Source organism: Danio aesculapii, chromosome 10 (assembly GCF_903798145.1).
Source record: "Danio aesculapii chromosome 10, fDanAes4.1, whole genome shotgun sequence".
NCBI lineage: Eukaryota > Metazoa > Chordata > Actinopteri > Cypriniformes > Danionidae > Danio > Danio aesculapii.
The window spans coordinates 28500788-28526638 of NC_079444.1; the positions used below are offsets into that span (position 1 = coordinate 28500788).

General features: G+C 35.9%; 1 protein-coding gene across 1 annotated transcript; it reads right to left on the reverse strand.

The window, feature by feature from the left end:
* Positions 1-25417, reverse strand: LOC130236769 (HMG box transcription factor BBX-like). Its single transcript, XM_056467525.1, is given in 8 exon segments — positions 1-20; positions 3810-3878; positions 4950-5154; positions 7242-7280; positions 7282-7500; positions 9461-9632; positions 20353-20434; positions 25103-25417. Coding segments are annotated over 6 exon segments (711 nt in total). The 5' UTR covers positions 9620-9632; positions 20353-20434; positions 25103-25417.
* Positions 25418-25851: the final 434 nt, after the last annotated feature.

Consider the following 25851-nt stretch of genomic DNA (forward strand, 5'->3'; position numbering starts at 1 on the left):
CTATATCTTCTTCATTACACCTGAAAAGGGAATTGCAATTTTAATAATTTAATGAACTTAAACTGTGAAAACTGGACTGAGACAGTTTAAATTTACTAGAACTTCTATGCGAAGCTGCTTTGATACAATCTACATTGTAAAAAGCGCTAATAAAAAATAAAAATGAATTGAATAATTTAATTATAATATAATTTTTATTGAACCTTTTCAATATACAGTGGTCAGCATAATTGAGTACACCATATTTGAAAATTAACATTTTTATCAATTTCTCAGTGAATATAGGCAATGCATTTTGGTGCATTTAAACAAACAGATTATTTAACAGATATATTTATTAAAATAACATTTTAGTCCACCAAACATATTTAGAAATGAAAGATAATACAATTAAATTCAACCTAAATATTTTTTTTTAAATTACAACCTACAAAATTTCAACAATATTTGATTTTTCCTCCTTTTTTAAATTTGTATTTAATATTTTTCTATAACATATAAATTTGGGTGTACTAGATTTTGGACCATTATGGTAAGTTATTTTGTTAAATCAGCTTCAGATTTAGCTTTAGTACTGACTAATCTAATGTAAATGCACAAATATAATATTGTATAGCTTCCTTTTAAAAATATGAGTATAAAAGATAGATTTGTGAGGGGTGTACTTATATATGCTGAGCATATACATATATATATACATACAACATGTGACATTATTTAACATTATAATGTTTTAGGGTACCTCTATCCTATATAAAAGTCCAACATTGTCTCAACATTGACTTAAACCGTAACATAAGGTTTTCAAAGTAAAAAACACAGCAAATTTTCTTTGTGCACCAATGCCAGGCATGAACCTGTGTGTGAGATAGCATTCAACAACAGAGAGATTCCAAAGATAACTCCTGGTTACACATCACATGCAGCCAACAGGTAAAGCTCCTTTAAACAGATGATGTAATGTGATTTGTCCGCAAAACATGGAGGCGCTGCCTTTTGTTTTGTATAAACCTCCGTGGCCCTCTTCAGTGACAATGCACTGCGCCCAAGGCAATTAGGATCACTTAGTGGCAGGAAATGGAATTTACAGAGGATTAACAGGGGTGAGAGTCTGAGGAACCCGCAGAAACACACACAAACAGCTCAGATCCCTCAATCACACACACATACTGGCACACAAAACGCCTCGAAGCTCCACGATTTATCAAGTATGTGCACCTCCTAATGGCACGCAAACCCAGTTTGGGGCCCAAAAACAGTGGTTTGAGTCTGTTTAGTCACAGGCCGCTGCTGTATCTGTGGAGATGGGCCTGTCACAGTCTATTTACGTGAGCACTGATCATGTGCTCATTATATCAGAGGTCTGCCGTGAGTACAGAATGATGCAGATTTGTCTCAATCACATCCAGATATGAGGACATGGATCTAGACTAATAACTGTTATTCTCATCTGGAGCTCTCTCTGTGTGTTCCTGGCTTTAAAAAAGCCATTTGACTAGAGCGTTGGCTGTGTTCCTGCTGCAAAAATCTACAATTACAAATTAATACATTTGAAATGTTATTTTTGTGGTGTATTTGCAATTTCTAGATGCTGTTCTGATTTTCATTGTAGCTGCAGGAATATTCCAATTTATTATGAATAACTGATTATGGACAATTATACAATAAATACTTTCATATGTCGGCTTCTATTATTGTGTGATTAAATCATTTAAAAATGCACATTTTGAGATTTGATAATTATTTATTTTAACATTGTTTTTATCTTCTCATGAGATTAAACATAATATAACATATGAGAAACAAGTACGGACATGAAATATCCAAAATCATGCAACCTGCAAAGATATTGACCAATACAGACTTTCTAATACCAACAGTCTTTTATGTATTATCTATTCTGTGCTGTTCAGAATAGTCAATATGGCAAATCTAATAGTCATCAAAATTTGGCAATATGTCGCACACAGGGTTCCCACACTTTGGTTATCTTCAAATTCAAGCACTTTCCTGGTCCAGTACCCACAAATTCAAGGACTAAGCGTGCCCTAAAGTTTCTAAACAGACAAAAACTGTTAAAACAAGTCACGTGCGATTAAACTCCCGTCATGCTGACAGTTCCACAGTCCTGCCTCAGCTGTCTTACATCGTCATTTTAATTTATGACGATGAGCAATAACACATTACAAGCGAAAACTGCACTTTCATTTTGAATGGTGACACCCACAGACATAGCCGCCAAATATAAAATCTTTCTCAAAGTCTTAAAGGTAAGACTTTCTCAAAGGTACATAGCTCAAGTTTGTAAAAAATCTATCTATTAAATCAATTAATTTATAAAAAAAAAAACGTTGGCTAGAATTATGCATTATAGGCTTAAATTCTAGAGAGAAATAACAAATGAAGCGAGACTGCAGTCAGATCCTGAAGCTGATCAATGTTTATCTTTCTTTTGAGGTGCCAGTGCAGAAATAAACAAAACAGGCCTAATACAATACTACATTAATACTAATACAATATTATAAGATTAAATAGGGCGACGCGGTGACGCAGTAGGTAGTGTTTGTCGCATTTGCGTGGGTTTCCTCTGGGTGCTCCGGTTTCCCCCACAGTCCAAAGACAAGCGGTATAGGTGAATTGGGTAAGCTAAAATGGTCCGTAGTGTATGTGTGTAAATGAGAGTGTATGGGTGTTTCCCAGTGATGGGTTGCAGCTGGAAGGGCATCCGCTGCGTAAATCATGTGCTGGATAAGTTGGCGGTTCATTCCGCTGTGGCGACCCCAGTTTAATAAAGGGACTAAGCCGGGAAAAAAAAGGAATGAATAAATGAATGAAGATTAAAATATGGCAAAATTATGAGATGGTAATTTCGGTCAATTTTCCTAACGGATAACAGCACTCAGTAATATTTCAACATGCTTTCACTTTCGTTTTAGACATGAATCGCACAATTACAGGTAGGAAAGACATTTCGCCCTACTCATAATTCTTACTTCATAGAGCCGTGTATATGGCTATTACATATCCATAATACACTGTTATATATCCTTGTTCATTAGTTCGTTGGATCGTTTTACTTTCTCACTACAATCGGTCCACTCCAGAGTTTGTTTGAATCGAGCTGATTTAAGTTCATTAAGGCAATCTCAGACCGATTGATTTGGCGTGGATCCGAGAGCGATTGCAGGTTTCATATATGCCAAACAAACCGAGCTAACTGGGCAAACGTGACAGGTTCTGAAACAAACGTCTATGTGTGAAGCACCCTTAATGTGGAACATTTTAAATGTGAGCAAAGTTACATTGTGTTACCTTGTTCGATACATTGTTGCACGTTACACATGTCAAACACAATGGAAAGAAGCTTTTTTTTAAATTTATGTTTGGCCATATCAAACAGTTCTGATATCCTATTTGCCGTCTTATATCTATACTTTGCATACAATTTAATATATGAACAGGCTTTTAAATTTTTATTGCCTCATAGGTTTACATTATCTTAACAAGCAAATGTAACTAATGTAAATCAAGCAAGCTAGTATGCACAGGCCACAAAATGTAGGCAAAAATCACACACATAAGCAGACCGAGGGAACAACGTGGATTTTTTCCCCAGAACCCTTCCTGCTCAAAACTAATTCAATCACTTTAAAGAACCTCTACCTGTGCATGTTCCATTTAAAAAATTTCAAGGGCCTTTTTTTAGATTCACTTAATTTTAAGTACCAAGGACCAGTGGGACCCCTGCACAGTCTTAAGTTTGTATTCAAAAAGGGTGTTTTATATGCATTAAATTGATGTTGCTGTACCTCTCTGGCGGGTCAGTGCGTGTTCCCCAGCTAACAGCAGCATGCTTAGACCACCCATTTTATTGGGATCTATAATCACAGAGAGAAAAAAAGGATTTATAAAGATACAAATAATAAATATTAATTCATCAATCTCTGGCTAAACAAGGTGCCTGCAAAATACTCGCAACAAAAGCAAATACAGAAATTAACACTGCAAATAGCACAGACAACAACGAAAATGTGTCAGGGGACCCCAAAAAGTTTATAGATTGTTTATTCGATTTAAAGAAGGCACTCTCACTGCAGAGTCATCTAAATCAATCTAACATTATACATTTATTCCAAATATAAAAATCTTTCCAGATATTAAGTCATCTGGTGAAATTGTATTCATAAAACAATTTTTTTCACTAAAACAAATATTGCAATGTTAGATTTTTCCAATATTGTGCAAGCCCTAGTAAAAAGCTTAACAAGTCTAGCCTTTTTTACAGAAAATTTAAAGAAATAAATAAAGGATAAAATGTATACTGTTTTAATGTCAAATTCCACATAAACTCACATTTTTTTCTTTGCTATCACAGAAATACATTACATTTTAAAAACATTTTTACAATATTTTAAAGTATTACAGTTTTTCTGTATCTTTAAAATCTTTAAATGAATAAATACAGACTCAGGGGCTATTCACACAGAATGCATCTTGTATTTCAAAACGTGAGACTCTGAGCTTAGGAATGTTTTTTAAAAATTGTCTCCTCCGCCATGTTGCTGTCAATAAAACACTTGTCATGCTAACTTGCTATTGCAAACAGAAGCCTCAAAATGCTTGCCCTGCCTCTGAGTTCTCCTAATGATCCACTGTTTTGGAACTCACATTGAGGACCGGTGCTGTGTGTAAAAGTTTAAATTCTTTTAACTTGACACAGCATCTAAAAAATGTGGTGCTCTTGTGTGAGGCCAAAAGACACAGGCCCATGTCCAACAAGTGTATTTAATTGAAATAACAACAGAATAGCAGCGTATTCAAAACTGAAAAACATGTTCTGCTTGAATTTTCCCTCAGAAATTGAAAAAAAACATTCAAATGTGTACATATATAGATTACGGTACAATTGTTGTGGTTGGGGCAATATTAAGAGCTCGTTTTGTTCCTACCAGCCATGGCGAAGTTGAGCTGAGGTGTGCTGTCCAGTTTTTGGGCTGTTTTTTTGGCAACTGATGGGTCCTTGTTTGGGTTGGAGGGAAGAGACCAGACCTTCTTGCGGGAATTACTAACGGAATGAGAAGGACTCTTTACTGGCTTGTTGGTGGCGGGACACCATTTGTATCCGGGGTTAGCCTTCATGAATGCATCCTTGTACTGTAAAAGACAGAATATAATATCAAACATTGCATTCTTCTAACAGTGTTTCTAACAATTCATTGAATTATTTCCATTTAGCACAGTTTTTCCTCTAGCACCATGCTAAAGTATTTTTTAGCTACAGTCAAACCAAAAATTATTCAGACACCAGGTATAATTTTGGATATTTTTTAAATAGTGGTGCAGGACACTGTGCTTCATGTATGTGAGGATAGCAGATTAAAGTAAACCATGACATAACTAAACATTATTCATACAGTGCAGTGTTCATTTTGTCAAGGAAAATAAGGGGAAAATGTGTTTGGTGATGACCTTTATCCAAAGCTAAGACGAAACGTGGGTGGAACGACATGATATTGTAAGATACTAACAGTGTCTACATCAATATGCAATATTGTTGACGATTAAAGTTAATACTAAAATGTAACCAACATTAAATTTTGTTATAATCTGCTGTGTTGTACAGTTCATTAATTAGATAAGTGGATCACAGTGTGCGCATTTATAGCTTTCTATTACATTACTTGCACAGCAGACCTGTCAAGTTTCTGTTTGTTTCAAGCTAGACTCAAAAATGATGCTTGTTCAAACTACTTATTTAAAATGAGCTGAATCGGCACAATTTTTGAGGGCTTTTTGGGACAACTTAATTGTTTAATTTTCAATCCACATAAGGAATTGTGTGGAACCCAGCATTTTTCAGCCTTTACTTACTTCCTTTTTTACATGACAAATTTAAAAAAGTCCCATGAAAGTTTTATAGATGTTAATATTAAAGACATCTATAAGATTGTGTGCACCAAAACAGTGACAAATTTCTTTTATCTTGCATTAACTAGATATCAACATACGAAGCTTGCAGTGGCTCACTTCCACATAAATGGCTCAACATTTTTTTGACATCACCCTCATACTTCAGTTGTCACCAACTCTTCTGACGAATCAAATACTCTCCAAGTATCTGTCATTTGCTTTTCATATGATGTGCTTGAGTTAATCACTCTCAATGGCAGAGCTGTGATAAAACAAAACGCTATTGGATGGTTTTTAAAAAGGGGATCAGCTGCTATGTGTCCTGCCCCTGTTTTCATTTTTAAGTTGAGATTACATCAAACATCTGATCAAAAACACATTTTTCAAAGCACTTCATGGGACCTTTAACCCTAATACAGTAGACTAAAATCCAAACAGAATTGAAGGATCTGCTGCAGTGAATCTAGAAAAATATTGATGTTCAGTTTTGCATCAATATGGTTTGACAGCAACCCAAGAAACTACAGGCTGTCATTGAGGCTAATGGTGGCACAAAAATTGATAGTTGCGTAAATAGTTGTCTGCATCATTTTTGGTTGACTGTAATCCATTACATACTAGTGGTGGAAATACTATACTTGAACGAAACAACATGCAGCCTTCCACACGAACGCAGGTTCACCGCCGTTTGAACTTTATTTTGTCAAAGAGAGTCAGCCAGTTAGAGCACACCATACAATACTTTTGAGCAGCAATGCTAGCCAATCACATTTACGCAAAACTGGAAAAGCAATGTAACTGGCTATTGTCCTCTGTGATGCGGTGATGCAGACATGTTTTGTGGAATGAACGTTGTAGTAGTACGGAGCCATGATCAATATGTTGACAATGCATTTGTTTTACACTAAAATTAGTCAGTGGTAATATATGTTGCATGGTTTTGCAACGTGTTATGAGCTGTTCGAATAGCATGTGTACATATTTTTCCTGCAAATAAATAGCAAATTGTGGTGTGTTGCAAAATGTTTGCATTTGGTGTTTTATTGATGACGTCACCAGTGACTAGTCAACTTTATTACTAAAAAAGACTTTAAATAATGTAAAATCGTTCAACCCCTATTACATACTGTACCTTTCTATCAAAGTAATCTTACATTATCATTTGTTCTGACAGTTTAACTGCAAAAAATGAGCTCTTGTCATATTCTATTACCATTCTCTAATCTCTAGCAATGACTGTAATAATGTGAGAATGGTGTCAGAATAATTTTTCGTTTCGCTGTATGTTAGCTAATCATTCAATCGAGTCGTGTGTGTTGATTAGTTCTTACCTCCTTGGCCATGTCTGTGTATTTCTGCTTTTCTTTGGGGGTCCAGTACGGCCCACCAGTCGGCCAGGATTTTAGTGGCTCCTCGGTTGTCTAATCGTGGATGTTCCTGACGGACCAGCGAGCGATGGCGTTTGCAGAATAGCAGAAAGGCGTTCATGGGCCGCCGAGCCCGCTGTTCAGAGGAGTATTCTTCACTGTCATCCTCCATCCCGCCACACTCTCCCTCCTGAACACTGCTCTCCGCACATAACACCGGCTCCTGAGGGGAAGATGAGTGTGGAAAGGTGGAAAGAGAAATATGGAGATATAGTCAGTGGAAAAAGCCCCACTCAGAGCAAAACAGGCAAAAAATGTTTAGGTTTATTTGACAGAGAATGCACATTAATAATACAGAATATACAGTGTGTCAGAATTAGTCAATGGCTATTTCTCATATATAAATCTGGAAATATGTGCAAATGACAGTTCATATTTGAATTTCACATATATAAAATATGTCATTTATGCAACATATATTTTAATATATTGCAAAATTGGCCACTTATATCTATATATATATATATAGATACTGATATACAACGTTAACTGTAATTGAAATAGGTGTTCATATATGGCCATTTATAAACATATACTGTATAATTCTACCTAATATATTTAACATATAAATATATTTCAAAATTTTAATACAAGAAGTCTTGTGGTGTAAAGATGAATATACAATTGTGGATGGAAAGCATCGTCAATGCACTGAACTGCATCGAACTGAACTGTATTGATAACTTGATAATCGTAAACGAACAAAACCCAACTGAACAACGTAAGATTACAAACTCACAAACCCCCTGCTGTTGGAAAACCGTAAAATGATGACAGTAATTATTATATAATATAATAATATGTTTGATAAAGACTGGACATTTTCAAAGTGGAACTAAATGGCACTGACCATTTGCCCAACACAGTTTTTGATCAACCTCAGCATGATTTTAGATTTCTGTATGCATGTAGGTCTCGAATAGATGACACTAAAAGAGCATTAAATTGATCGAAAGTAACAATAAAACAATTATGTTACAAAAAAAAAATCTGTTGGAAGCAGATGCTATTGATTTAAACTTTCTGCTTATCAAACAAAACTGATCAAAACACAACTGACAAAAATAAAAAAAAATGTGTTTACAGAAGCAAATCAGCATTTTAGTTTGATTCAATTTCCAAAGAATGTGATCCTGAGACTGACATAACTATGCTAAAAAAAAATCAACTCAAAAAATTATAATTTATTAAATTTGTAACAATTTCTCACAATTGTCCCACACAACTGATTAATCATGAAGATATTAAAGTTAACTCATTAGTTTTTATAAACTTAAGTGGTTTAAACATACTGTAAAACAATTAAATTGTCCCAAAAAACCCCAAGAATTGTGTTGTTTAGATGATTTTTAGTAAGTAGTTTGAACAAACAGCAAACATCACTTTATTGAGTGTACTTCTGTTCTTACAGTATTTTTGATCAAATAATGCCTCCTCTGTGACTAAAACCCCTGAAAAAGCATTCAGACCCCAAACTTTTGAATGATAGCGAAACGTTTAACTCTTCAAAAAGCTAATCCCCAATTAATTATGTAATAATGTAAAGATATTCTGGACATGGTATACAAGAAGAATTTGGTTAAAAGTGTTGTGAGTTTTAACATGTTTGCATGGACTGTTGCCAATTAAGCAAAAGCAAAAATGTGTCGAGTAGTAAAAATTGCCAGTGCAATTGTAGGTTAAGCACAAAGATAACCAAGTGAAATTTATTCAATCGGAATTAAACATTATTGAAGAATGTTCCCATCCCTTCAATATAAAAGTTCAGCTTTTGCCTTTAAAAAGACGTTTTAGGCAACCACAAGTGAAGAAAAATGTGTATCAAATGTCCTTTGTGATGGCTGCCAATAGAATTTTAAATACTGGGTTTTAAATATGTATAGGGTGTAATTGAGTTTTTAATGTAATTTTTGTAATGACATTGAACGTATTTGTGTAGCCTGTTTTTCTGTGACGTGTGATGTGAACGCTGATGTTGTTTGTGTGAATCCAAAGATAATTTCCACTTTACAACATAGAAAGTAAAGTAAAGTAATCTTTATAGGCTTTCAGTCCTTAAACACTCCCGTAATGAACACAACTCTAATGGTAGAGTTACTGCAAAGAACGTATATGACAGTCACCTTCTCCAGCTCCTCTTCGTCCTCCTCCTCCTCTTCCTCAGAGAAGTCTGGAGCTTTCTTGGCCAGCAGCGGGTGCCACTGCAGACACTTGCGTTTGGGTCTCTTCCCGCTGACCTCACCCTCCCCCGGAGGCTCTTTCCCTCCACCTCCACCCTTCATTCTGCTGCTGACCCTGAAGAGGACACAGGCCAGAGGTCAAACACGCCGCTTAATGCTATTTAACATCACATAATAGACTAGAGGAGAGGAAGAGGCTGTGACACATTGATAATTGCACTGCCAAGTAGTTCATTTAAAGGTGAAATGTGTAATTGGTTACAAGGGAAGAAAGAAACAGAATGGCAGCTACAGACCGTGAAGGTAATTTAAAGGGTATTTAGTATCAATAAAATAATCTCTACTTATTTTAAGATAGTCTAACTTGACATAGTTCATTAATTAACATCAGACATATTTAAAAAAAATGAAAAAATTATTAAAAAACGAAATCACGACAAAATAATGAAGCTAATTGACATAGAAAGACAATCAAAAAACAAACTACCTAAACAATACTATCTAAAATCTTTCCATTTGAATTGGGTTATATATAGAAATCTCACATCCTATAGGCTCAACTGATGAGAGATTTCTATATAAAACCGATTCAGAATTTTAATGCAACATTTAAACAATATTCAAAGTCCACAAATGCAAATGTTTATTGCCTTATTTACCATTTTTTCAGCTAGTTGCCAAGTAAATGTTTCATTCATTCATTTTTCTTCGGCTTAGTCCCTTATTCAGGGGTGGCACAGCTCAATGAACCCCCAACTTTTTCGGCATATTTTTAACACTGTGGTGGCTCTTCCAGCCGCAACCCAGTATTGGGAAACACCCATACACTCTCATTCACACACACTCATACACAACGGACAATTTAGATCATCCAATTTACCTATAGCGCATGTCTTTGGACTGTGGGGGAAACCTGAGCACCCAGAGGAAATCCACGTAAACACAGGGGAGAACATGCAAGCTCCACACAGAAATGCAAACTGGCCTAGCCTGGACTCAAACCAACAACCTTCTTGCTGTGAGATGACAGTGCTACCCTGCTGAGCCACCATGCCACCAAGTAAATATTTCATTATTTTTATTTAGTTTAAATTGAAACTGAACATAAACTAAACAAAAATAAATGTTGATAATTACATACATAAACTCTAAATTGGTCCCAAGACATTCAAAGTCCTTAAAAAGAACCAAAAATATTGTCAAAGCATTTACTGTGACTTTAACTGCAATCATATGAAGCTCCAAGAACACTTTTGTGTGCCAGAAAACTGTTAAAAACAACTTTCTTTGCATTTACTATGGCCATTAGAATCAGAATTAGCAGTGCTGCATTGCCCTTCATGAACACACAGTCCAATTTAACGTGGAAGACGTTCATTCATTCATTCACTTATTTTCCTTTGACTTAGTTCCTTATTTATCAGGAGTCGACACAGCTAAATGAACGGCATATGTTTTACGCAGTGAATGCCCTTCCAGTACTGGGAAACGTGGAATATATATGTAAACAAGTTAATTTTCACAGTTGTTTTGGCACAGAAAAGTTTTCTTGGAGCTTTCCATGATTACAGTTGAACCACTGAAGTCACATGAAATGTTTGCAACCCAAGCTCATTGTGGATACGTACACAGGTCTACATTTCTGGGCACCACAAAATATGTAACCAGAGCTACGTCTGCTTGTGGTTTTGTTTTCGCTAATACACCAGATGTTGCTGTGCAGTTTTGATGATCTATAAATATTTCTGTTATCTGTGCATCCTTTTCGTGTACAAATCTCCCAGTGGTCGCAATATAGATTTCAGCCGATCAGCTTGCAGTCGACTGACTGACCTAGCCACACTCTTCCCTGAACCGAACTGATAGTGTTTTCAAAAGCAATCTAGAAAAGAAAAGCTGTCGCAGTGGTGTGATTTTACCAGGTTTTCAGCCTGTTATTTTTTTATTTTGTTTACCTGGTTTCTAAAACCGTTCTTCACCAAACTGGAACCCTTTAGCAGTCCACTCCGTTAAACATCCCAAGTCCAATGTCATACGTGATGAGCTACTGAGCACACTGGTAACACAGGAAGAGCTGTCCATATGGACTCAAGCAGTCAGGGGTAGCGCGAAAAGGAACAAAAGCTGGTCTGCGGCGTCATACTGCCACACAGCATTCATTTTACACATAAAATGCAGCCAGACGTAGCCCGTGTACATATTTGTGGTTTCCCAGAAATGTAAACCTGGGTATGTATCCACAATGAGCCTGTGTTAAATGTTTTTGGTTCCGTTTCTGGACTTTGAACATCTCAGGACCACTGCTGTCTATGGAGGAAGAGAAAGCTCTTGGGTTTCTTCTAAGATATCTTAATTTGTGCTCCAATAATGAAAGAAGGTCTCAGAGGATTGGAACAACATGAAGGTTAGAAATTAATAACAGCGTTTTGATTGAATTAAATCTTTAACGACTACAATTGTGACAACACCATAATAACATATTTATGACAAGGCCATAAATCAAGTGTGGTAAATCTAAGCATCAGCAGCTGTAATGCAGTGAACAAGCAGCCCTAAAACGGAGTTGATTCAGCGCAGAATCAATATCCAGTGCGTATTGTTAGTTTAAGGTAAGTGGTTGTGCTGTGGAGTGCAGTGTTCGCTGAGGGAGTGCAGACAGAGGCTTCCTTGTCCATCTCAGCACTGCTGTCCTGCGTCTGCAGCACCGGTGCAGATCTACTGTACTGTACATGTCACCTTCACACACTGCCCTCCCCTACAGGACCAGAACACACATCACACATACTGTACATACATCCATGCACATTTGCACACATACAGTCACATCACCATGTAATCCTCATTCCCAGCTAAGCTGTTTCAGGACTTATGCCCTTCACTTATTGTGCAGTATATTTTAAATAGGATGTATAGGAAGGATTCTGAATGGATGTGGATTTCGCAGAACAGTGTATGTGGATGCTGAATTAGCAGCAGACATCTTCTGGAAGGTTGTTCATAGCTGGTGTGTGCTGCCCTCTTGCTGTTAATTCAGTTACAGGACTGTTATGAACAAATGCTGCATTTAGATGAGGTCTAGTGTGTTCAGTCATTGTTGTTAACTCAAAAAAGGTTAATAGAAGATGGTAAATGTGAATTTTCATGGCAAGGGTCCAAAATATAAACATTATATAAGAATATGTTTATTCTCATGTTTCATGTTTAAGAGACCACTTGAAAACTCAGTTAAGGAATGAGCTTCGAGATATACTACTAAACTACATATGGAATCTGTACCATCTATCGCTATAAAGTCTGTCTATTTAGAACAGTACACGCGTTTTTTAATGACTGATTAAGGTTTATATTATTTCAAGTATCTTTTTGTGTGTGTTTTTGTGTGTTGTGATATGTTTTTTCTCTGTAACGTTGTCATATGCTGCCTGTCTTGACCAGGATTCCCTAGTAGAAGAGATAATATATCTCAGTAGGACCTTCCTGGTTAAATAAGTAAAAAATAAAATAAAATAAATGTGCTTACTATAGCAATCCCAATTAATTATGCAGAATTACATTAAACTAACTCCAAACCTAACTCGCATTTTAACCCTAATATAGTACGTACAGTTGCAGTCAGAATTATTAGCCCTGCTTTGAAATTTATTTTCTTTTTTTAAATATTTCCCAAATGATGTTTAAGAGAGCAAGGAAATTTTCACAGTATGTCTGACAATAATTTTTCTTCTGGAGAAAGTCTTATTTGTTTCATTTCGACTAGAATAAAAGCAAGTTTTTAATTTTTTAAAAACCATTTTAAGGTGAAAAATATCAGCCCATTTAAGCTATATTTTTCAATAGTCTACAAAACAAACCATCATTATACAATAACTTGCCTAATTACCCTAACCTGCCTATTTAACCTAACTAACCTAGTTAAGCCTTTAAATGTCACTTTAAGCAGTATAGAAGTGTCTTGAAAAATATCTTGTCAAATGTTATTTACTGTCATTATGGCAGATAAAATAAATCTGTTATTAGAAATGAGTTATTAAAACTATTATGCTTAGAAATGTGTTGAAAAAAATCTCTCCGGTAAACAGAAATAAACAGGGGGGCTAATAATTCTGATTGCAACTGCACATGTAATCAATACATTTTACTCAGTAGTTAAATGAACAAGTGCATCTTAAAATAAAGTGTTATAAAAATTATTTGAATTTTTTCCTTTTAAAAAAAACTGTCAAAATAACAAATGTTTGTTTTTTTTATTCCATGTATCAAATATGAATTATTATTGATTTTGTATTGTCTAAAAATGAATATAAATGCATCGCAAAGCATGGAATATTTTTGTTATATTGACCAATAGTCATTTAGTCATTAAAATGATAACAATTACATTTTAAAATGAGAAGAAATGCCATCAGTACTTGGCAGAACAAAACAAAAATTGTTTCTTTTACTTAAACACATGACTATAAATAGTAAATACAGCCAAAATGAGAATTTGCAACAAGTTTTTTTTATCTGTATATCTGTATACAACATAAACCATCAACATTTACAGAAATCATTTTTAATTCTGTAATCATATAATCAGGCGACACGGTGGCTCAGTAGTTAGCACTGTTGCCTCACAGCAAATAGCTCGCTGATCCACTGTGTAAAACATACAGTATAGTGCATGTCTATGGACTGTGGGGAAAACCAGAGCACCCGGAGGAAACCCACACGAACACGGATAGAACAAGAATGGAAAGACTTTCTTGCAACAGTGCTAACTACTGAGTCACCGTGTTGCCCGATTATATGATTACAGATTTTCAAATTATTTTTTAGAATAAAGGTGCTGCAGGTGGAACTATTTGCAGGTCAGCTGAGCAAAACCAATGGGGATTACAGGACAGCAGTTCTCTTTTTATGACTGGTCACTACATGCACTAATGGGGAATCAGTTTGAGTGGTAATAGACCCTCTTAGTGAGTGACAACATAACAAAGAACAATAAAACAGACATTACAGGAGCTTATATTTTCAAAAGAGAATGAATGACACTTTCACATGAAGTGATTGTATTTTCAATTTACAAATTAATAAACCCCACACTTAATCAACCAAAATAGTGTATAATATGTTATAACGGTAACACTTTACAATAAGATTGTGTTAGTTAATGTATTTACTAACATGAACAAACAATGAACAAATCATTTATTACAGTATTTGTTAGAGATGTGAACCTACACTAGTCTTATCGTTTGGTTTGGTTACGATTATCATGCCATCGTTTCGGTTCAATTCAATATCTCGGTGCATTGACGGTGCATTGACGGTGCTTTCCAAACAAAGTTTTATATTTTCTTCACAGCAGCAATTCTTGTATTAAAATGTATACATATATTTATATTTATATACTATTTGTAATACAATTTTGTCCTTTAATACAAACAGTTAGATATATAAACTGTACCTTTAAACAACATGAGGATTTATAGCAAATAAACAAATATAAATATCTCGCTAGCTTTCTGAGCCTTGCCTTGCCAGTTCTTTCTTACACCCCTTTGATTGGTCACGCGCTCAACAGAAAGGGCTGCGATTGGCTCTTACGCGCTGGTGCTCTTCACAGATGAGTGACACTGATAAACGGCAGTGGCGATCACAGTTGATCCATGATAGACACGGTGTGAAAACTCGCTCTGCTGCAGACACGCGCTCGTGTCTGTATCCAGAAGTATCGATGTAACAGCCGAGAGGAGAGGAAAAGTCATGCCAGCAGGTCAAATGGGCCACAGTGAGAGAGAGAAATTGTTTACTTTCATTCTCTCAATCGCAGTGAAATAGGGGCTTCTGCTGTAAGTGTCAGTGAAAGACTGTCCAGCAAACACACACACAGTGAAATTGTTTTTGCGTTTTTAAGTAGTAGGAGCGTTGTAAATACTCGTGCTCGCCTCCCTCACCATAGTAAGCTACCGCGACATAGCACATATGAGATAAATGACGACAGTACACAATAACCGGTTATGATTATTACTGAACCGATACGAATTGTCCGCGTCTGGATCACGGTGCACCGAAAAAACTAATAATTCTGACACCCCTAGTATTTGTTCATGTTAGTTAACGAAAACAAAGTTGTTCATTGTTAGTTCATGTTAACTCACGATGCATTAACTAATGTTAACGAGCATGAATTTGCATTTTAATAATGCATTAGTAAATGTTCAACTATGATTAATAAATGCTGTACAAATATTGTTCATTAGTTTGTTAGTAAATGCATTAACTAATGAAACCTTATTATAAACTGTGGCCGCTCTAACTGTAAGAATTGAAAACTTGAATTGTTTTCAATTGTTAAATGTAATGTAATTGGTTAATTAATTGTTAATTAAAATGTAATTAATTAGATTTTTCAAACTTAATTTATAAAAGTTTTCAGTAACAGGAAGAAATTTAGGTTAATAAAAAAATGTTTTCAGTATATTCATGGATGCACAATGTAATTACCCATTAACACTGCTATTAAAGGAATGTAGTAGCAACCAGTCGATAACCACAGAAAAATTATTTTGGTTTGGCACTGTGGTACGTGAAAAAGATTTCAACAGTCAATGGCTATATTTTTAAAATCTACTGATAATGACACATATGGTTATAAATCGTACAGACATTTGATCATTTACTATTTGATTATAGTTTGAGTAAATTGATTCTACTGTTAGCTATCTTTATGCCTCTCTACTGTAAATACCAATAACATTAGTGTCTAAGAAAATCATGAAAAGTAATAACTTAGTTTGCAGTTCAGTTAAAAGGATTTTCACCCAAAGCTGAAAATTCTGTGATCATTTACTCTCCCTCAAGTTTCACTTTCTGTTTTACTTTCTCTTTTCTGCTGAACATCTTCTTTTCTGTTCAACGAGAGACAGACTCAAACAGGTTTAGAACAAGTTAAGGATGAATAATGGTGAAACATTTGTAATTTTTGGGTGAACTAACTCGTTAACACGGAGAACATAAATCAGACATTTTGAAAAAGACCCTTCCTGCATGTTTTATGTCTGCATAAATTGCATTGCTTATTCTCATGCACATGCATGGGAAAACGAATGTAACAATCTATGTAATTTTATCTATGACTAAACAAATAGGATACAATATCTGAACGCAAGTCTTGTGCAGGGTTTATTCATTCATTTTCCTTCGGCTTAGTTCCTTATTTATCAGAGATCGCCACAGCTGAATGAACCGGCAACTATTCCAGCATACATTTTACGCAGAAGATGCCCTTCCAGCCGCAACCCAGTACTGGGGAGCACCCATACACACACACACACACACACACACACACACAAACACACACAAACACACACACGCACGCACGCACGCACCACACGAACACACGCACCACACGAACACAGGGAAAACATGCAAACTCCACACAGAAATGCCAACTGACCCAGCCGGGACTCGAACCAGCAACCTTCTTGCTGTGAGGTGACAGTGCTACCCACTGACCCACCATGCCACTTGCATGGGATTATTCATAACTTCATCATGAATTTAGCCTAAACTGCTCTATTTGAATAACAAACAGTGCTGATAATGACAAACCGTGCTGATAATGACAAACAGGTATATGCAACTGAGATAAGGAAACTTGTGGCACCAGATCATTCAAGATCAAAAAAATAAAAAAATCATAGTGTAAGGAAGATAAGGCACATAAACAGAATGGTGGAACTTTTACAAATGGGATGTAACATTGTTCCTCATTGAAATGTCTAACTTTCACAATCTGATCTGTCAATTCTTGTTATTCTTACATGTTTTACTAGCAAAAACATTGTAAATTATAGTAAGTAAATTGGCCTTCTTGTAAATCAAACAGTAGAGGATGGTGTTAACAATGCCAAGGTTGAGGGTTCAACTCCGATGGATTTCCAGAAACGATAAAACCAGTAACTTCAATGCAATGTAAGTGGCTTTAGATAAAAGTGTATGCCCAAATTCAGAAACGTAAATATCAATGTAAAAATAAAAAAAAAGGTCATATTTCTTTATAGCAGAGATGCCCAAAACTAGGGCCCGCAGGCCAAAGATGGCCCATGCTAACCTTTTATTTAATTTTTGGTTTGTTTTACTGCTGAGCTACAAAACGCAAACTGAAATTAAGTGTTTCAATTAAATGTTGTAAATGAATCTGATTTATTTTAATGTAAATACTGTCACTCGACTGATAGAGCACAATAGATCAAATCAAGGCAAGGCAGGTTGACTAGTGTATTTAGCATAAAACTCCATTTTTTTATATTGTCCGAACTGCTTAATAGTATTACAATTATTCATATTTTCTTAAATTTACTTAAAAATTAACTACTTTATTTTTGCCATTTTCTATGTCTGTCACATTTTATTACAACTGTTGTGTTCGGATTTAAAACAAACTCTCCATTTTTTAATGGAAATAATTTTGATTTGCTTATAAGTATATGAAAATAGAAAGTAAATCAAAAAATGTATTATATTCTTGTATTAGCTGTATGAACTTTGCACCTTAAAGCCACAGTTTTGATTTTAATAAATGTGATTATTGACCACAAAACCAGGCTTAAGTTGCATTGCACATGTATATTTTTTACCAATAACCAAAAAATAAATTGTATAGGTCAAAAGTATTTTTGTTTTTTTGCCAAAAATCATTAGAATCTTGAGTAAAGATCATGTTTCATGCAGATTTTGTAAATTTCCAGCTATAAATATATCAAAACTCCAACCAAGCCTCATTATTGACATGTACCCCTGTATCCATTTTTGATCGTACAGAGTGCGAAATACGTCCCAGGAGGTACATTTTTTGCAGTTTTTGTTTTCGCGAATTCAACAGAGGTACGCTTTTGGAGATCTCATATTTCTCTCGCGAGTGCCATTCACACCTATTGTTCTCACATAAATCCATCAGAGGCCGCTGTTGACTGACTGACAACTGACTGACCAACCCACCCCCTTCCCTGAACCCAACTGGTAGTGTTTTCAAAAGCCATCGAGAAAAAGAAAAAGCTGCCTGATTTTGACCATGTTTTCAGATCTCACCACATTCTCACTCTTACCATGCTATTTATTTGTTAATTTAATTTTTGGCTTTTGTTTTAGTTTTACCAGCTTTGTGGAACCATTATTTGCTGGACTTGAACCCTCCCACCCCTTATTCTACATCTTGAGTTTGCCGATATACGCAGTGAGCCACTGGGCAAACTGGTAGCAGCAGAAAAGCCATCCACATGGAGGTATAGCGGTCAGCTGGTAGTGCAAAAAGAAACAGAAGCCGTCGGCGGCGTCATGACACCCCGTAGCATTTGTTTGAAGACGAAATACAGTCATACGTACCTCTGGCTAAATATTTCATGCTCTCCAGAAATGTTTACTGAGTACGTGTTCACAATGACCCTCAATTTCTCATTTGTAATATGCATTACTAAAAAAAAAAAAAAAAAAAAAAAAAAAAAAAAAAAAAAAAAAAAAAAAAAAGCGTAAACTGGATACCACAGTATGGGTTAAAAAAATAAATATACTATTGAACTCCAATTGAAAAACAACAAATCATTATTATCTGATTTTGTTTTGATAGCATACAAAACAATTATGATTTTGATTTGATGTTTTGAATGTACTTATAATTAATGTCTTTGAATCCTTAATGTAATTTTAGTATTTATTTTTCTGTTATATTTTTTCTTTTCTACAATTTTCTAGATTCCTTAATTGGGTTGTTTTGTGTATCCAATGTGGAAAACACTATAAACTATACACCTGTATGTAAATTTGGAAACTGCTATAAAAATAACTAAACAAAATAAAGAACTCCACTTGGACATCTTGGATTTTCTAAGTATTTTGTTTTTTTAACCATGACATTTTTCAACATCGTCCTTATCAAAGTGAACATCAATGGAAAGCCTATGTATTCAGCATTTACTATTACTGTTTTATGGCCACAAGGGTCACAAAATAGACAAGTTTTTATCTTTTAAATTACAACATGGGTCAGTGATAGCACGATCGCCTCACTGCAAGAAGGTCACTGGTTCGAGTCCCAGCTGGGTCAGTTGGCATTTCTGTGTGGAGTTTGCGTTGTTTTCCTCCGGGTGCTCCGGATTCCCCCACAGTCCAAAGACATGCGGCATAGGTGAATTGAATCAACTAAATTGGTCGTAGTGTATGAGTGTGAATGAGCGTATGGATGTTTCCCAGTCCTGGGTTGCAGCTGAAAGGGCATCAGCTGTATAAAACATATGCTGGATAAGTTGGCAGTTCATTCCACTGTGGTGACCCCTGATGAATAAAGGGACTAAGCCGAAGGAAAATGAATGAATGAATGAGTCAATGCTATTTATATAGTAATTTTTCATCAATTCTGTTTTTATATATTCATGACAATGTCACAAAGCCTGGCTCACATTTACCAAAGACAATGTGGTATTTTTAGCCTATTCTTCACAGATTACAATGGAAGGGTTAAAAGAATAACATACTATGCATTTCATAATACGCAGTCCTAAGATGATCAAAAATGCAGTTGGTTACCGATGCAGTCATTCAGGAAAGTAGACCGTGTTTGAACAGACTGGCTCTTTGCATGATAAAAGGTTGAAGAATGAATATGTGTTTTATCTGGGATTGAGCACAACCCAATAAGCAGGTGATTATGTACAGGCACAAGCTTAAAATCTGTGATGTAATGAGCATTTGATCCACGATGTTAAGGCATCAGATTCCAATTAGGCTGCAAATTTAAAAGATATAACAACCGATGGAGGGGGAAAACACATGGCATGAAGTGAAGGCGTACTTACAGAGCCACAGAATATGGAAATACGGTATTTGAAAGATGAGGATGGATCTGTCAGTCAGGCTGTATCATGCGATGAAGATGACCTACAAAGTGAAACAAAAAAAAAACACACTGTGCCCTCAGTACAGGAATAAATCGTCAAAAGCAAAGCCAAATGCACCACATTACGCTGTCCCCAGTCTGACCTCTTCGGTCAGTGACATTTTAACTGTGTTTGTGGATTAGTTACTGGCATATGTGCTAACTAAGGTGGCACCTTCAGTAGTGACGAAAAGCAATCAAGTTAAGACATCGCTTCGTTCACAGCATCCAGTGACTTCATTAAAGCCACTTCAGATATGGCAAGCTGTTTTAACATTTATACTTTACCTTAGTTAATGAAATCTATGGTCCCATTCACAAGTTAAAATATGATCATATTTTGATTTTCAGATTATACAGTACAGTTCAATAGTGACAAGCAACTATTAGTGAATAAAACAAAGTAATATTCTTTCTTGCCAAACTTGAAAAATATAATAAAGCTCCACAATATATTGTTTTAGCATCGATATCGCAACATGGACATCTGCAGGAGTCACATCTTCACACGTTTTTTATGATGAGTCTGGATTATAGTTGATTAGCACACATTTCAGAAAACATAAGCTTTGTGGAGTCACTGCAAAGTTTAAGTACAATAGAGTAAAAGTTTATCATTTGCATGTGTTTTTAAGTCCTGTGACTGTACACATTTCAAGAGAGTTCTGAGCATTCAAGCTTTTGAAATGGTACACTTTGTTACTTTATTATAGATTAAATATTAATTAATGTCAGATTTTTCAGGCCTGTCATAATATAATTTTGTTGTACGATATATTGCACTAAAATATATTGTGATGAACGATATTTCATTTCATATTAAGAGCATTTCATGCCACTCAATATATAATGGCAGAATGACAAATATCACCACAATGCAAGTACACTCCTCCAAAAAACACATATTTTTTTCTTAATAATATTTAATTTAGTTATAGTCATTTTAACAATTTAATAATTAGGCATTGGAATCAGAATGTGAAAACTCTTATCCTAAATAAATAATAATAATAAATGTTGCAAGGTCAAAAGTAACAGAGGCTGCAATATCTGCGACCAGAGCTATTGTACTTTCAGTTGTCAGACACCCATATGAAAATATACTAAAGTAATTTAAAGTAAATACTATAGTGTTTTTTTGCCATTCTGACACCTCCAATAGAGATAGAGATGTTGCACAATCAACTAAAACGTTGCTAGACTTGGTTGATATGTACGGGCGATATATAATGAATCACCAAAAATGATTAAGCTCATGTCCATGTGTCGTGCAATAAGTTGATATATTGATTATTGTGACAGGTCTAGCAGTGTGAAACTGAAATTCTTGACCCATAAACTAAACTGTAAGGCATAAATGAGAAATCTTTTGATTGTATTCATTCATATTAACATTAATACATTTTTTTAGGCTTAACCTTTTTTCCCTCGTCACAAACAAAAGCGACTCTGCATTTGTCTGTTCAATTTCTTTTTTAAATACTAGCAGTGCAGATCTTACAAACAGCAGTTTTTCTTTTCATTGTCACCAGTTCCAGGTGACTCCTCACAAGAAAGTTACCTATACAAACAAAACAAATATGATGCATTTGTCTATTTTCTTTTGACTTAGAAAATATAATTGACCTTCTGATACCAGCCAATACCAATTTCTCAATGTCATAACTCTTCTTCTGGTAAAAACAAAAAACAAAACAACAGAATATTTTTAATAACGTATTCTCCAAAAATTCACCTTTGATTCAAATCCCTGCTCTCTCTCTCATATATATATATATATATATATATATATATATATATATATATATATATATATATATATATATATATATATATATATATATATACACCCCCAACACTCAGCAATCCAGAACGAAGGGTGTGTTCACACTTGATTAAAACAAACTGTGGTGTGTAAAAAGCGTCTTACGTCAGTCGCATCCAATCAAATGAAAGCAGAGGCGGGGTTTCCGATGAGGTGACAGTAGTGTTTGTGTTGATAAGACAATTTTAAAAACTCAGATTTTTAAAGATGGGGTAGAGACTAGTGGTCGCTGTTTCAAATTATCCAGAGCAATATGACTTTCCAACAAAAGAGACAGTATCGTGCGCCTCGCATTTTAGGAACATAAAAGCACATTTGGTGTGATTTGCTCCTTTCGCGCCCGACTCACAAGGAGCTTCAACGCTTGACGGAGGGCGTGTCTGAAGTTGGGGCTGATGTGATTGTCATAGCTGCGTCAGCCAATGAAATTAGTCTGCAATTAGCTACTGTCTGTTATTTGCATAAAGCCATCTGATTGGCTGACGCTTCTGTTGGCGCTTAAAATGTTGAGAAATTCAACATGCTGCTGAAGTGGCGCTGACTGATCGACAATTCAGTTCGGCAACGATTGACATCACACATTTAAAGTGAATGTGAAGTGTTGATGCTGACGCTCCGTGTGAATTGGGCATCAGTGAGGTTCAACAAAATAAGTCAGTACTTCGGAGCGCACCAGAAAAGGTTTGACTAAAATGTGAATGCTTAGGGCTGTTCAATATGACAAAATATATTATTTGAGCAAAATACAAAGTCTATCGTTTCATATTATGCTATATCATTTATTTTGTGGTGTCACAAAATACATAGTTTATTGTAATTTTTAATATAAGTCATATGAGCGTAATATTACACACCATTACAGGCATGCAGACAGAAACATGAATAGCCGTGAGAAAATTGGAATCTTGAAAATACAATGTGTAAATTTGGCACTTTATTTCTTTATGTTGGACCTATATTCATTCATTTTTAAAAGTGTTTTATTTTTCAGTTATCTTTAGCTTGTGATTATACATTTTTAAAATATGACCACATATGATCAAGCCAATTTCTGAGTATAAACTTTAAAATGTAAAAAATAAAGTATTAAACTTGTGGTTATTATATATAAACTATTAAAAGATTGAACTTGAAAATACTGTGATATTTAATGTTATCAGGCAATGAGATTTTTCATATTGCCCAGGAATTCCATTATGCACCAACAACATATAACTATCATAAACAGAACATACTAAAAAGTTCCACCACAGAAATGGGAAAGTGCTCAACCATATCCATTTTTCCTCATCATACACTCACAATGTCAACCACTACAGTTCAATACAGGTGTAGAAAAAGAGTCTTGTTGCAGCAATTCTTCATTTGTTTGTGTGAGGATAGAATTTTTAGCATGGTTTTGACTCCTTTACACACACTATACTAAGAGCTCATTCAGTTTGGGTGTTTGGCAGGTTCTGTTGCAAATACACAAAATAAAGCCTTTTTTGTTTAATATCTGAAGGTTTGGTCTTAAAAACTAGTGTGAACACTAACCAGACAAAACTTTAAATGTTCGATTTTCATTACTGATCTGAACCAAGAGAACAAAACTACAAGTGTGAACACAACCTAAATCTATTGGTTTGTTATCTGGATAAGACCAGATAAATCGAACTACAATTGTGAACACAACCTAAATCGGACAGGGTCACAAAATCCCTGTACATCTGATTTCTAGTCAGCGTTCCTACTCTGTAGTCATACTGGTAATCATCTAATCGTGACGCTATTTGTTTGCATAAAATGAAACTCATTTCAACTTTTTTGCACCACATACAATAATAAACACTCATGTCAAATGAATGACTTCCTGTTGCTTTGCCATTACAGAACGCTGTCAATGTAAACAACTGTTTATCTGTGAATGGTCTATCTGGTGAACGGTCATTGGTGAAATGACACAACAAGACCTAATAAATATAAATAAACAAACAAGTTAACAAACAAATGGTACAGAGGCTTGCCATACTTCGGCTCGTTCACGTAGGTCTTATTAAAGCACATCCGACACAGTTTCGTCGAGTGGATGGACGGTATATACACTATTGCAGCGTATAGTTGTCAGGTACAGCCTGAGAGAGGTGCTCTCTCCGTGTGTGAGTGCGAGTGTGTCTCTGCAGAAGTCTCGATCACCGAATCAAGAACTCCACAAAGCAAGATGTCGATGATATCCTCCAATTATTTAAGCCATCGAGCTCATTTCATAACTCATCTGACCCCTTATTTGAACTGTGCTTGGTTTGCATCTCGGTGCAAAATGTCGATCTAGGCTCTGACAAGACAGACAGCCGAGAGTCCATCTTGCTTTGGGGAAGATGAAGTATAAATCTCACTCCTGTCAAACTCCGCCAGGGCATTTTCAGAGAGAGATCCCCCTCCACGAGCTTTCATTACTTAAACTAGGGGTTTTCGGGGCAGACTTTTCGGATGAGACGGTTTTGTGCTCGGGTTTCTCGCTCCGTTTAGTCAGATAGAATAAAAGTAGCTGGCTAGCCTGCTAGCCCCTGTGATGCGAGATTGCTCTAGCTCGCCTGAACGTGTCATTAGCAGACCTATATGTAATAATCGCACGGTAGCTCGTACATGGTTAAACCGTCGTCAATTTCACAGAAACCCTGATGTTCGGTGAGAGCAGGTGTCAAACACGCCGATCGCCAAAGTTGTTTATGCCGAAGCACAGCAAACTGGCATGAATTTCGCACTGTCTACGCGCGAGCTCCCGATCATTCGGAACTCGGGGCTTTTCGCACACAAAATATGTCCAAGTTTTCAGTCATCGCGGCATCTGTGAACGCAAACTTACCCCTGAAATCCGGTCGGAACGCCAGGGCCTTCTCATTCCAGCCTCAAACTTATTGACACATCAGAACAGTTCTGCACTGGCCGTCCGTACAGTAGCCCCACAGACACTTATATTATTTTTACCGGATGCTTGGAAAGGAGCAACAACACCGCAGCGTGAAGTCGACAAAACTACATCGCAATCGCACAGATCGCTCCGAAAACAAATAACGGTGGGGGACGAATGGCACTTGGTAGTGGTACTTTCGTTTCAGGCGAACAATTTTCTCGGTTTGTTTTCTCTCGCAGCCCTCCTCCCCCTCCGCGCGTTCAAGTGTTCCCACTGACTGCTCTGTTATGAAGCCCGTGTGCACAGTGGATGTTCACAGCGCTGGACTCACTGGCCTACCGTGTCACATCACCATCATCATCTTCGTTCAGTCGCTGTCCTGTTAGAAAATGCGCTCTAATACGATGTCTTTGTATGAGAACATGGCAGCTGGCTGATCAGAAATCAGCTTGACCACCTTGTGACGAGCTGGTAGGTGGTTTGCTGCTGGTTTACAAGCTACGACCAGCTAATGACCATTGAGAATCAGCTAAAAACCAGCTACCATGCTCCAAAACACTTTTTAGTTTGTCCAAACTGTGTTGCTGTTTTGGATTGACTTGACTATGTCATCATCATTGTCATCATAATTTGCAGGTTGACCAGTCAACACATTCTGAAAACCAACCTGACCACTTTAGGGTACCTGGTTTGGAGCTGGT